The sequence below is a fragment of the Notechis scutatus genome, chromosome Z (genome assembly GCF_049901735.1).
Source record: "Notechis scutatus isolate UNSWTSFEM ecotype Mainland chromosome Z, rNotScu1.2, whole genome shotgun sequence".
NCBI classification, from domain to species: domain Eukaryota; kingdom Metazoa; phylum Chordata; class Lepidosauria; order Squamata; family Elapidae; genus Notechis; species Notechis scutatus.
The window spans coordinates 136,420,520-136,434,523 of NC_142025.1; the positions used below are offsets into that span (position 1 = coordinate 136,420,520).

The window sequence follows — 14,004 nt, forward strand, 5'->3', positions numbered from 1 at the left end:
GGAACTGGACCTTCCCAATTGCAATGCACATTTGTGAGGCGAATTTGGTGGAGGGAGAGGGTCCCAGATGAAGCTGAAGAAAAGTAATTTGTTTTTCTTTCTGGTGTGGAGCTAGCTCCGCCCCCTGTGGCGCATCATGGAAAATGCATGAGCGTGAATCAAAAAGGGCTAGCAGTCATAGGTAGTCAAACTATTACTCTGCATTAGAACTGTGATCTCCTAACTAATGTAATTTTGCCGTATGTCAAATAAATAAATTAAATCCATTGGAGATTTTTTTTATTGGTACTTTCTGCTATTTGGTCAAAATTGCTGCCAGAGTGTGACTTAGTTAGATGTCACTTTCAAATCTGTTTCAGAGTTTAAATGGAATGGCTCCTTTTTCCTATCATGCTCTATTTATTCCACCTACTCTTTTCCCTCCTTCCCGCAGGATTGTCAATGCCTTGGGAATTCTGAATGGTGCTCAGCTCCTTTCCTTGCAAAAGGATGAGTTCAGAGCTATCCATCCAGAAGAAGGACCTCGAGTCTACAGCCAGGTTACCATCCAGAAAGCCCTCCTAAAGGTACCAGGGATTTTGAAAATTCTTCTAAGGGTTGGGAGAAGGGCGATGAGTTGAGACCATTCTTGACCATCAAGAGCACAAGAAATTTTTTTTAAAAAAAAATCTAGATTCAGCAAAGATATAAGGATTGGAAGGGGAGGGATGAGAGGGATGGGACGACCTCAAAAGATGCCAAAGTTTCAAAGAAGTAGATAACGTAATGAGAGTTTTGTGCTTGAAGTCAAGCACTTCATCCTTAATTTTCTATTATTTTCTTCTAGGACTCTGGGAAAATGTCAGAGCTAGAGGCTGTGATGGCAAGGCAAAAAAGAAAAGCAGAAGGATTGGACTAACAGAGCTCCTTTTTTTGTGTGGTGGTGTGACTTTGCTAAAGAAATGTGGAAATGCCAGATCTTCTCTCTATAAGATCAGAATCTACATTTGTGCAGGCAGATCAGTGTGAAAGAATTGGTTGTTAATTGTTACTGTGGGTGTTTTATCTTCCTGATTTGCTATGAAGAAGAGAAACCTCTGGGTATCCCCAGTTTCTCAAATCTCTCCTTTTAAAATAGACATCATGGAACAATCTTCTAGCACTCTCCCTATTCCTCAATCCTCAATCTTTTAAAAAATAAATGAAATAATTATGTCCTACAGGATCTACACTATCACCATTTTGGAGCAATTTGCTTATGTCCTAGTACAATTATCTCTCAATCTTTCCATAGGAATATATAAATATGATATAGTGCATGCTATCATCCATTCAATTTTTGTTTTTTCATTGAACATCAGCATGGATATTGTTGAACAGATTCCCCCCCCCCCCCAGTTGTATGGTCTCATGAACTATGCATGTAAATTTACATAAAAGCAATAATTTTATATGCAGTTTATTTGCTCTGGTTCACAGAACATCATAGGAATTGTAACACTGGTGGGATCCAATTTTTTTTACTACCGGTTCTATGGGTGTGGCTTGGTGGGCCTGGCGTGGCTTGGTGGGCAGGGGAAGGATACTGCAAAATCTCCACTCCCTCCCCACCCACAAACCTGCTTTCCAGGTCCGTTCTCCTGTGCAGGGCAACAAAAGAAGACCCAGCAGATCAGCTGGGACTCAATGGGAGGCAGAGAATAGATGGGGGTGGGGCCAGTCAGAGGTGGTATTTGTGGTTCTCTGAACTACTCAAAATTTCCGCTACCAGTTCTCCAGAACTGGTCAGAACCTGCTGAATACCACCTCTGAATTGTAGTCAGAGTTCTGCCTGCATATTCAGTAAGTGACATTTTGCAGCTCTATGAACTTTTAAAGCAAATCATCCTGTCTAGCCAAAATGACTCCACCTTTCCTTTTTTGATCAGTTCCTGTGAAATAATAGCTCAGCATAAAAAAAAACTATTAAATAATCTAAGGAAGTATGTGTCATGAAAAATGACAAATTATTATTATAAGGATTAATTGCTTAAAATTCAGAGGCCTTTGTTTGTCACAGAACAATATATATTTTTGGTCACTAGATGGCAGTCGGCAGCCTCTATGGGCAAACCAAGCTGTTTAGCTACAGATAATTTCCCTGCAAATCAAAAAGATTTAACCAGATCTTAAACAGCTTGTTCCTATTGTCCTGAAAGCATTTTTTATGGAGAAAATGAATTGAATCAGCTACTTTGAAGGAATCTTATGCAAGAAAATGTGATGTTTCAAGTTAAAAAAAGAGCCTCTATCATAAAATGGGGCCATTTGTTTTGAAACTTGCTGTGCTGTATGTGTGTATGTTAGCTAGCTATTTAACTGACTGTTTTTTTCCAATAGTTTTCTCACAATTTGATGAACATGTGTTGAACAATGCACCGTCCATAATTTTGATTGCTGTGCTACTAAAGCAGTTTTCATTAGAAGTTTCTTGAGTTCAGTTTTACCCTTAAATCTACTAGCAGTTCTCCACAAATTGTTTACTCTAAGCTGCCAGTAAAATTAATGTTATTGTGGAAGAGAAAGGTGTGGAAAGGTGTGTAAAAATCACTGTAAGCTGCTTTCCCATAATAAATTTAATGCAGGAAATATTTATTTTAAGCCTACTTATATGAAATTACTATTGTTACTATTTGTTTTTAAAAGATTGATTTCTAAAACTTCTTTTTTAAAAAATGAAGTTGATTTTGAAAGCTCTCTCTAGAACAGGTCCCTAGTTAAGTTGGGCACTAAATAAAATGGGTTTCTGAGCAGCATGTAAATCTCTCAGGAAATAACATTTTAAACAACATTTTTAAGGCCATAAATTCTGTTCTCTGGCTGTTTTGCAGGAAAGCATCATTGTAGAAGGACTAAAAATCAATCCCACGGTCATCTATTCCTAGTGGTGGCACTGATGAATCCAATACAGGTAGTCCTCGACTTACAACAGTTCATTTAGTGACTATTCAAAGTTACAACTACACTGGAAAAAAAGTGACTTATGACTGTTCTTCACACTTACCACTGTTACAGCATCCCCACGGTCATGTGATCAAAATTCAAACGCTTGGCAACTGATTCACACGAAGGCAGCATCCCAGTCACATGATCCCCTTTTGTGACCCTCTGACAAACAAAGTCAACGGGGAAGCCACATTCACTTAAACAACCGTGTTACTAATGCACTGAATCACTTAACAAATGTGGCAAGAAAGGTCAATAAAATGGGGCCAAACTCACTTATCAAATGTTTCGCTTAGCAACAGAAATTTTGGGCTCCATGGTAGTCATAAGTTGAGGGACTACATGTAAGGGATTTCAGTTTAGTTCACACCTGGCAAATTTAGTGCAGTCCAAAAAAAAAAAAAACCCACACAGGAGATAATATCTCATTGATAGCTAATTAAAATTTGCACATTTTATATTTCTGGTTTATTTTCTCCAAACTTCCCGAGAGACCAACTGCTTATTTGTTATTGTGGGACATGATGGAAATGCGGTATCTGTTATTGTTTCAGGGCTTGGGGAGATTTTATGGAAGACACTGTTAATTATATCAAAATCTGTAAATAAATGTTTCGAACAATAACCTGCCTCATGATACTTTTCCAGTTATGCATGCAAGCAATCAATAATATAGTAACTAATGCAAGTTCACGGATCTATTAATCTCATGAGGATTTTCATTGGCCATTTTTTGACATACTGGTTTTCATTTCACCCAGTAGAAATAGTTTTCTGGACCAATCTGTTTTAGTGACAGAGTTTTAGTTGTATTCTTCCATGTTAAATCAGTATATAACTTTTGTTTCTCCCAAAACTCATTATTCCTATTTATTCTGTTCTTATAGACTAGGGTCCTGTTAAAATAATCCTAAACTATTTAGCATTAGAATGAGGTCAAATGATTTTAAGAAAGTAGTAGTGCATTATAGGGTTAAAAAGAACGTTAGTAAGTTGACCTTCTTAGTTTTGTGGTGTGAAATGGGCTCATCAAGGTGTAATGTAAAGACATGAAAAGTGAAAAGAGAAGAGAAATAAAAGGAACATTGGAGAAATGGCAAAAATGTTTTACGTTTTGCTGAAGAATGACAAAACATCAACATATTTCCACTCTTTGCTGGAATTCCACATTTTCTTCTACTGGTTCAAGTTTCTGCATCAGCTTTCAGTGTCCAGTCTGGTCTTTTAAGTTCTCAGGATCTTTCTCCACCCCACATGATTGATTGATGCCTTGGTCTTCTGGCTTTTTTCTTGAGAGCTCAGGGTTGTGTCTGTAGTGTCCCAAATGTAGAACATAGAATAATTGGGTTGGAAGAGACCGTGGTGATCCCCCTGTTCAAGGCAGGATACCCTATATCATTCTGGACAAAAAGTTGTCCACTCATTTCTTAAAACCCCCACTAAATAATTATTCTCATTATCAGGAAATTTCTCTTTAATACTAGGTTGGATCTTTCTTTGATAATCTTCCATCTTTTAATTTTTGTCTCAGGTGCTTTGGAGAATAGGTGGCCGCACAGTGGTGGGATTCAAAAATTTTTTTTACTACCGGTTCTGTGGGTGTGGCTTGGCAGGCGTGGCTTGTTGGGCATGGCAGGGGAAGGATACTGCAAAATCCCATTCCCTCCCCAACCCACTAACCTGCTTTCCAGCTCCATTTTTCTGTGTAGGGCAACAAAAGGAGACCCAGCCGATCAACTGGGACTCAGGAGGAAGAGAATAGATGGGGGCGGGGCCAGTCAGAGGTGGTATTTACCGGTTCTCCCAACTACTCAAAATTTCTGCTACCGGTTCTCCAGAACTGGTCAGAACCTGCTGAATACCACCACTGGTGGCTGCATCTTCTCTGTGATAACCCCTCAAGTTCTGGAAGACTGTTATCATGTCACCTCATTCCTTCTCTTCATTGGACTAGACATACCTAGTTCCTCAACATCTTTTTTGTATCATAGTGACCAGAACTGGATGTGATGTCATCATTTTACCCTAAGAGCAACACCCCCTTGAGGTTTTTTTTTAAGCAACAACCAGTGAGCTCCATGATCTAATGAGAACTCAACCTGGATTTTCTCCATACCTGTCCAATACATCAATTGCTATTTCTACACAGTTCCCTTCTTGCCTCCCACAGCTGGACAGAAACCACAACGCTGCTTATTTGGGCTCACTTAGAGAAAAGCAGGTCCAAGCAGCTTGTTTTGAAGAAAGTGTCTGGATTTTGCAACTTGAATGTTGTGGTGAGCACTGTTTATAAAGCAGATTCTTCTAATTCCTGACAGAGGAGGCCAGACCCTTTCGGAGCGGGCCTGAGCCTGCTTTGGAGGGCGGATCCCAACATGGGCTTGGCCTGCCAACTTCAACCGGCCAGGCTGAATGGAGTAGGGGGGGAAATGTTGACTCCGTCTTGCCTGGCATGTTGGGTCCATGGGGTTGTGGTTGATCTCACGAACTCATAATAGCTCAGTGAGGTATCCAGAAGTCTCAAGATAACCAGTGGCATGTGCTGAAGATGGAATGTGAGTTCTGGTTTGACAAGGATATTTAGGACCGGGTTGGGACCTACTGAGAAGATGACTCAGTCCTGGCGAGAAATATCACTTCAGTTGCCAAATACCAATATATTGCCACATCCACACACACACACACACACACAAACCCTTCAGGGATCTTTCCCTTGCTATATATTTCCCAACCAGCAGCAATCTCCATTAGAGAATCAGTCATAGAAGATACTGGGAATAGGGAAGGGCTGGAGGAAAACCCAGAATTTTGGTATGGATTATTCAACTGTCTAAGTAGTTATATGGGTCCTGGGCTTTCTTTTCAATGAGTTGGCAAACCAGGATGTACCTTTGTGGACAGCAGACAAGAGGCCCACAGGAAGACAGGCAACCAGTTGAACAGTCACACCCATCAGAAGATCGTAAATAATTCTTAATCATCCTGGAGAAAAGTGTCAAATAGGGTGCAGTAGAGCTCCATCTTTGCTTCTGTGTTATTCAACATTACAATTTATAGAAAGTGGAATAGATGAAAGCGACGGTTATCAAATTTGCAGATAATTGATTAGACTCTAAAAAACAAAATCACTGAACATTTTTTTGACTTTGAACAAAAATGTAGCATGATGATGTTTAGTGGTAACCAGTGTGAATATTCCATCTGAATAGAAAGAAAAAAAACAACAAATTCTGGATTAAGGAGACCTGATGTCAACTGTTCAACCAGAGAACCCAAAACAAGAAAACACTCTAGGGAGATTTGGTTTCCCAAAATAAAATTTATTGGATATGCCATATTGATACTGAAAAAACAAAAACAGCTCTGGTTTTCCTACCCAAATGCTTGCCGAGTTACACAATAGCTTCCCCTTCTCCCCACCCAGGAATGGGATTCTACCTGGTTGCACTGGTTCTATAGAACCAGTTGTTATGATTCTACGCAGTTCGGAGAACTGGCAAATCTCACCATTGGCTGGCCCTGCCCCTCTCTACCTTGCCCAGTCACTCCTTACCTGGTATGTGCGCCATACAACTTGCTTGCTAAGATTCTGTTTTTCTTTTTTTCCCCTCCCCCTGACCATCAGTTGTTCCTACTATCAGTTGTGATGAGAGATTTAGATTAGCTAGAAAGCAGGAAATTGTTTGATTTCTTGCTTTCTGCTAATCTAAAAGCAGAGCTGAACCTTCCGTAGGACTCAAGCTTCTATTTTTCAATGCAGATTCAGGTAGCAGATTGCAGAAAGATAGATCTCTGAATGAATCTATGATTCTGTGAGCAACTCAACCTGCCTGCCTGCTTTGCCTGATTTTGGGTAAAAGTTGCTCTTTTTTAAATAAAAATTCAATATTTACATAAATATTTACAATACAAGCCACACCCTGCCAGTCACCTGACCACCAAGTCACACCCACAAATTAGGCCACGCCAACAGAACCGGTTAAGAAATTTGAATCCCACCCTTGTCCCCACCCCTGATGGTCACATTGTCCAATTATGAGATGTCCTTTTGCTATGGGAAAAAGCCCAACTCTTTCTCAAGCACCTGCAGTGGTCACCTTGATGGCTTCAAAGCTCTCATGATCTCCCCACACTATTCTTAGCATTCCATTTCCCCCTTCCTCCTCCCTTCCCCCCACAACTTTTGAAAAGGTAAAAGTTGAAAATTAAAATTTGAAAGAAGCAAAGCAGTTCAATCTTGACACCTGGATTGGCAGAAGCAAATGTGAGAAGGGTCTGTATCAGTGCTTGTGGATCATCAGCTGAATATGAGCAAGCAGGGAGATACAGCAGTTAAAAAGACCAATGCAGCATTTTTGCAATATCAATGCCATGTCCAGATAGCTAGAAGTAATTGTCCCATTCTACTTTTTGCTAGTTAGTTTTCATTTGGAGTTATAGTGGGTTCAGGACACTGCATTTTAAAAGAGGCACGGAGAAGGTGAAGTGGGTTCAGAGAAGTACAACCAGGATTAAGTGATCTAGAAACCCATGACGAACAATTAAAACCCCTGGTCATATTTAACTTGAAAAGTGATGATTGGTATAATAATGAGCTACACAACTCTTTAAGAGTGTAACATACCTAGAGGAGAACAGTCTGTTCTCTGCTGATACCATAAGCTTGATAAGGACCAAGGATTAAAATGAAAAGAATAAAAAAATCCAGGTTGAGTATTAGGAGGAATTTAAACATGTTACAGTTTCCAGAAATACTTGCAGTTTTCCCTTTAGTGGCATTTTGTAAATGGAGTCTTGAGTGACCACCCATCATGGACACTTGAGTAGATGCCTGCAAAAGTGAAAGGCTTATATAAAGGTTGGAATTATACAACACGTGAGCTGACTGACTGCCATGTATTCTGTATACACATCTTCCCTACCTCACCTGATCACAGAAAATTATTAAAGATAATTGCATTGACGTGGTCTTATCTTTAACATGTCTGTTTTCTATGGAGAGGGATTCTTTATTATTTGTAGGAAGCGAGTTTCTATCATGTAAACCTCTATCCATACTCCAGAAAGATCCAGATACAAGCTGATCATCTCAGCGGGGAAGAATTAGGTAACCAAGATCACAAAAAAGCAGCAGCTGTGAAAAGCTTAGGAGGAATTATTTTTTTTGTCCCAGGCTGCTATCCCTCTAAATTATAGCCTTGTGAAATGAAATTCCCTTTCCGTCCATTAAAATTGGAGGACAACATCCGGTGCAGAATTTTGAATTTATTCAATGTTGCACTATTACCAAGCTCACATCTGCTACAGAAATAGTTTTTCTAATGACCAGTTTAGACAAACCACCAATCAAGCACTGAGGTTATTTTCCCTGATTTCTGGAGTTAATCAATCAGAATAGAGGTGGAAGGGACCTTGGAGGTCTTCTAGTCCAACCTCCTGCTCAAGTAGGAGACCCTATACCATTTCAGACAAGGGACTGGGTCTCTTCCTAAAAACCTCCAGTGATGAAGCACCTACAACTTCTTACAGCAAGCCGTTCCACTGGTTAATTGGCCTCACTGTTGGGAAGTTTCTCCTTAATTCCAGGTTGTTTCCAGGGGTGGGATTCAAATTTTTAACAACCAGTTCTGTGGGCATGGCTTAGGTGGTGGGCATGGCTTGGTGGTCATGTTATTGGCTGGGAGTGGCCAACTCAATATCACTCACATCGAGGCACACATCTGTGGGGATGCTGCAACAGTCATAAGTGTGAAAAATGGTCATAAGTCACTTTTTTCAGTGCCATTGTAACTTTGAATGGTCACTCCACACAAGCAAAGTACCAGCAAAGGAGGGGAAACAAACTCCAGAGAAGTTCCTGAGACAGGAAGTCTAGTCCTGCCAAGAATGTAATAAGGGTTAACGGAGAGGCAGTTTCTGTAAGCAACACCAGAATGCTTCCTTCCTGCCTTCCTTACAGGATTAGGCCAGTAATTTCTTCTAACAACTGGTTCTCCAGACTGCTTAGAATGTTAACAACCGGTTCTAGCAAATAGGTGCGAACTGGTGGAATCCCACCCCTGGTTGTTACTCTCCTTGATTAGTTTCCATCCATTGTTTCTTATCCTGCCTTCTGGTGCTTTGGAAAATAAATTAACCCCCTCCTCTTCGTGGCAACCTCTCAAATACTGAATACCGCTATCATGTTCCCCCTAGTCCTTTTCTCTAGACTAGCCAAACCCAAATCCCACAACCATTCTACATACTGTATGTTTTAATCTCCAGGCCTTTAATCATCTTAGTTGCTGCTGTTTGCACTTTTTCCAAAGTCTCAACATTATTTTTTTGTAGTGTGGTGACCAAAACTGAAGGCAGTATTCCAAGTGTGGCCTTACTAACGCTTTATAAAGCGGTACTAATACTTCACACGATTTTGATTCTATGCATCTCTGTTCATACAACCAAGGATTGTATTAGCATTTTTGGCTGCTGCAGCACACTTCTGGCTCAGTTCGCTACAGAGGGATATAGATTTTAATATATATGTGGACATTTACACATGTACATATTGTTTTTGAGTATGAGCCATAACTCAGTGTTAGGATGAGCTCCAGCTCATTCCAAGTAGGGCTGAAAATTTTTAAAAACAAGGATAGTAAATAGAATTAGACAGAATGATCTGATGTAATAGAAAATTGTGCCTTTTTTCTTCACAATCTCTACATTCTATATTAATGTGTTCATTCAGGCCTTGTGATTGCTATGGACATTATCTTTCTCTGTGCTGCTTCTGTTCATCCCTTTCAGGCCTGGAGGTTTCCTCAGCTGGTCTTTGACGAACAGCAGCTTGAAAGAGCGAATTCCAGTTGTTTTGGCCCAGCCATTGCTCCCTTGAGTTTCCTCTTTGGGCAGCGGCTCTAAGGCTGTCTAGTAATCTAGCAGAGCCTGGCTTGGCAATTAAACCCAGCCCTGGCTGTGTATCTTTGAGGCCTACGATTGCCCAACTCTTTTCTAGATGTGTGTGCCACGTACAGGCATATGTCTTTGGCTCCTTTCGCAATACCCCTGATCCACATATTTGCCCCTCTGCTTTTCCCCCACTTAAAGCCACAGTGCTCATTGCATTCAGCACAACTCCCCTGAAGAACTCCAGCAGAAACAGCTGGTTTTTGGCGCCTTTGGCTCCAGTCAAGAAGCTTGTGTTTAACCAAAAGCATTTCGAGTGGCTCTGTTTTCGTTCTGAAATAAGATCCCGCCAGCTCAACCCTGACCCCCAGCGCGTGGGCTAAAAAAAACTGGGGAGGCACAATGTGGGGCCATGCGTTACCCTCCGCCAATCTGTGTGCCCATTCATTTTTGGAGCTGCACTGAATTGTTCCTCATCCACCCAGTCAGCAGTCGTTTCTTCTTCGCTAGTCATTAATCCTGTCAGAAAATCCACTTCCTGCCCTCATAAAATGCATTCCTTTTTTGTCTTCCTCATCCCCAGTCTGACCATTTTTATGCAGAGCATGTTTGGTTTGCAGTGTGCAAGACTATATTTACTGGCAAAAGCTCCCAATTAAGTCTCTTGAGGAATGTCATTAGTCAATTTTATAACCAATAAACTGAGGCATTCTTGAAAATAAATGAGGATACTATTTTCCTTTCTTCCTTTACCAAGATTTGAGAAACGGGGCACAATTGGGTGACAGACTGCAACTCCTATCATCCCTGCTTGGTGTTATTAGCTGACTAAAACAGGAATCAAACAATGTCTGTAGGGTCCACAGTAGATGGTAAAATGGTGAGGTAAGGGAAAAGATTCCTCACCTGAGCATCTTGAATTCTTCTCCTCTTTGATGGTACCATCCGGTGCTCATTCCTCCTTAGGAGGCAAGCTGCGATTTTAGGTTTCTGGTTTGGTAGTCAGAAGCATCAGTGACAGCAGCACGTTTCTGGGGTGACTGACAAAAAAATAATCTGAGTACATAGATTTTTATACATTTCTAGGGCTTAGAAATTGAAATAGTTTGCGTTACTTGTGAAATGTTTCTTGAATATGTGTGAGGATGTGTCTTTTAATTTTCAGATTGTCTGAGACGTTATGTCCTGTCCTTTGACAGTGGATAGGAATGTAAATTCTATGAAATTTTTTATATTCCCATAACACCACATGAGATGTGTGTTCTTTTGCAATTCCAATATTGGTCGATTAAATTTTCTACCCCAGTTCATCAGGAGTCTTCTTAGCAGTGTCCATTAGTTCAAACCAATTTTTCTCCTTTATTATATATGTAGTGGGGTGATATCATATTTTGGTGATATCAAACTTTTGATGACATTAATCCTTATCAGCAAGGACTGATATGATCCACTGATGTCTGCATAGGACGTAGTCAATCTGATTGTGGTGAAGTCCGTGTATATAAGCAGCCCTTATGCTGTTTGAACTATGTATTCATAATCTGTCTGTTTTCTTAGCAAAATTATCACCTGCATCATTCCTCTCACCTAGTCCAAAACAACCAGTGATGCCAGGGGGACTAATAAGCTGCAATCTTATTATAACTCCAGATATGTCACTAGTAGGCAAAATTATGAAATTGTATCTCACTTACTTTGGCCGTGTCATGCAGAGGAATTCTCTGGTAAAGGCAATTATGTTTGAAAGAGTTTGCAGTAAAAGGAAACCAGGCTGTCAACAAACACGCCGGCTGGATACCATCAAAGCTGACACCAGTCAGAGCATAGAAAAACTGAAAGAAATATTGCAAGATTGGAAGATGTGGAGAGACCCAGCCCATAGAATTGCAAGTCAGACATGACTGAATGATTAACATTATCATCATTAGCCCCATTTATACACTGAATGTTTAGTCAAGTCCAGTGAGGAAAGCAAATAGCTAAATCAACCCTGCAGGCCATCTTCCTATGCGAGGGATGTTGCCTTGCTGCCGATCTACAGGTAGTCCTTGACTTACAACCAATCATTTAGTAGACTGTTTGTGTTAAGTATGGAGAATAATGGAGACCAGACATCTGACCAGTGACTTCAACTCTTTAACAACAGTAAATAGAACAGAACAGAGCAAGGCTATGGGCAGCAGTAACCCTTTTATAGGGTTAGCTGCTACCTTATTAACCAATGAGATGAGCAACAAGTTCAAACTAATAACCAATAAGAATTGTCCAAATAGTGGCCAATCAGGGACTAGTTCTGGCCCAATCCAGAGTTGTTGTATAAGGACCAATCAAGTGTGCAGGTTTCCAAACCCTGATTTGCATTTAAGTTATTAACTTTTATTGATTCACAACACCCCTCCCCCTTGGGTTCCGTTTGAGGGGAGCTGTAATAAAATCCTCAAGATAGACAGGCCGTTTGGTCTGCCTGGATGATTTCCGAGGCTCCACCGGTTTTGGTCTAAGGTCCGGTTCCGGTGGAGCGTTTGGATGATCTTTATTAAATTCTGTTTCGCTGCACGGTGATTCCGTGCTGCTTTCACTCTGGTTGTCTCTGCTACTCCGTGTTTCTTCGGGGTTTTGCAGTTCGGTTTCCCCGTATTAAAGTTCCCTGAAAAAGTCAACTCCCTCCCGCTTCGCTCCGGTGTCTCGCTGGGCCGTAGGGTTTCCGTTGGCCTGCTATTTGTCATATCAAAGTCAATTTCCTCGATATTTCCTCCCCCTTGAGTTGGTGAACCCGGGGAGTCATGGGCGCTGGGTGGTAATCTCGATCGGAGTTGGTCTATGTGGCGTTTCCACACCCTCCCATCGCCTGTTAGCAGGCGGTAAGATCTAGGCCCGGTGAGGTGGGTAACGGTTGCGGGTATCCACAACGGGTCGCCGGAAAAGTTTTTGGCAAAGATTAAATCGCCTACCTTAAATTCCCGGCATTTGCTGCTGGAGCCGAAGGGCTTTTCCGGTGCGAATGCGGGGTGGAGCCGGTCAAGGTGCGATCGTAGTTTCCGCCCCATAAGAAGTTCAGCGGGTGTTTTGTTGGTCACGCTGTGGGGCGTGATATGCTGTAACAAGAGAATTCGATTGATTTTCTCATCGATGTTGCCGAATTCCATTTTGTGAAGGGTCTTTTTTACAAATTGTACCATGCGTTCTGCACGTCCATTGGCCGCAGGAGGCGCGGGCGAGGTTAGCGCATGGCGGATGCCCCGATCAGCAAGATATTGTTCAAAGGGTAACGCAGTAAACTGTGGGCCGTTGTCCGAGACCAACACGTCTGGGAACCCATGTGTGGCAAATAGTCTGTTTAATTTATTGATAACTGAGTCCGTTGTAGTTGTGTTCATCCGATGGATCTCGAGCCAATTTGAATAGGCGTCGACAGTAATAAGGAAAGTGTGTCCTTTGGTAGGCCCCGCAAAGTCAATATGAATACGGGACCATGGTCCTCTCGGCGTTTCCCATTCGGTCGGGATTGCTTTAGGCGGAGCGTTGCTGACGTCTTGGCAACGTTGGCAAGTAGCGACCCAGGCCTCGATTCTTTTGTCGATTCCCGGCCACCAAGCATAGCTGTGTGCAAGTGCTTTCATCCGCACGATACCCGGATGTCCTTCATGCAACACCGCCAAAACAGTTTGTTGTAATTTGCTAGGGATTACGACTCGATCGCCCCACAAGATACAGCCTTTCTGGGAAAACAGCTCGGTTTGGCGGCTTTTGAAAGGCGCCCATTCCGGTGCTATTTGGTCTGTCAGCCACCCCCGTTCAACCCAGCGTAGGATGTGTTGCAGAACGGGGTCACGTTTTGTTTCAAAGGCAATGTCTCTAGCCATCAATGGTGGCACATGTAGAGCTTCGATCTGTAGTGTTGAGATGGTGGGGGCTGGATCTACAACAGAGTCTGGAAGCGGCGTTCTGCTGATGCATTCATCAGCGTGGAGAATTGATTTCCCCGGGCGATGTTGCAAGGTGTAGTTGTAGGCCGCCAAGAATTCAGACCAACGGGTCATTCTGGGGGACAATATATACGGGGTTGGTTTATTACCCGCAATAATTCCCAATAGCGGTTTATGATCAGTGATTATGGTAAATGCACGGCCATAAACATATTCATGAAATCTTTTA

At 41.7% G+C, this 14,004-nt stretch overlaps 1 protein-coding gene across 2 annotated transcripts in view; it reads left to right on the plus strand.

The window, feature by feature from the left end:
* EPS8L1 (EPS8 signaling adaptor L1) overlaps window positions 1-14,004 on the plus strand; it is a 197,659-nt gene that overhangs the window by 42,589 nt on the left and 141,066 nt on the right. The window contains exons 20-21 of one of the 2 annotated variants that reach the window (XR_015746132.1): window positions 434-566; window positions 827-1,705. Coding sequence is in view for 1 of the 2 variants with exons in the window: in XM_026677430.2 (XP_026533215.1) it covers window positions 434-566; window positions 827-898 (205 nt within the window). In the remaining variant the exon portion in view is untranslated. Of the gene's footprint in view, window positions 1-433; window positions 567-826; window positions 3,587-14,004 lie in introns of those variants that run through there. The other variant, XM_026677430.2, reaches the window with a different exon arrangement.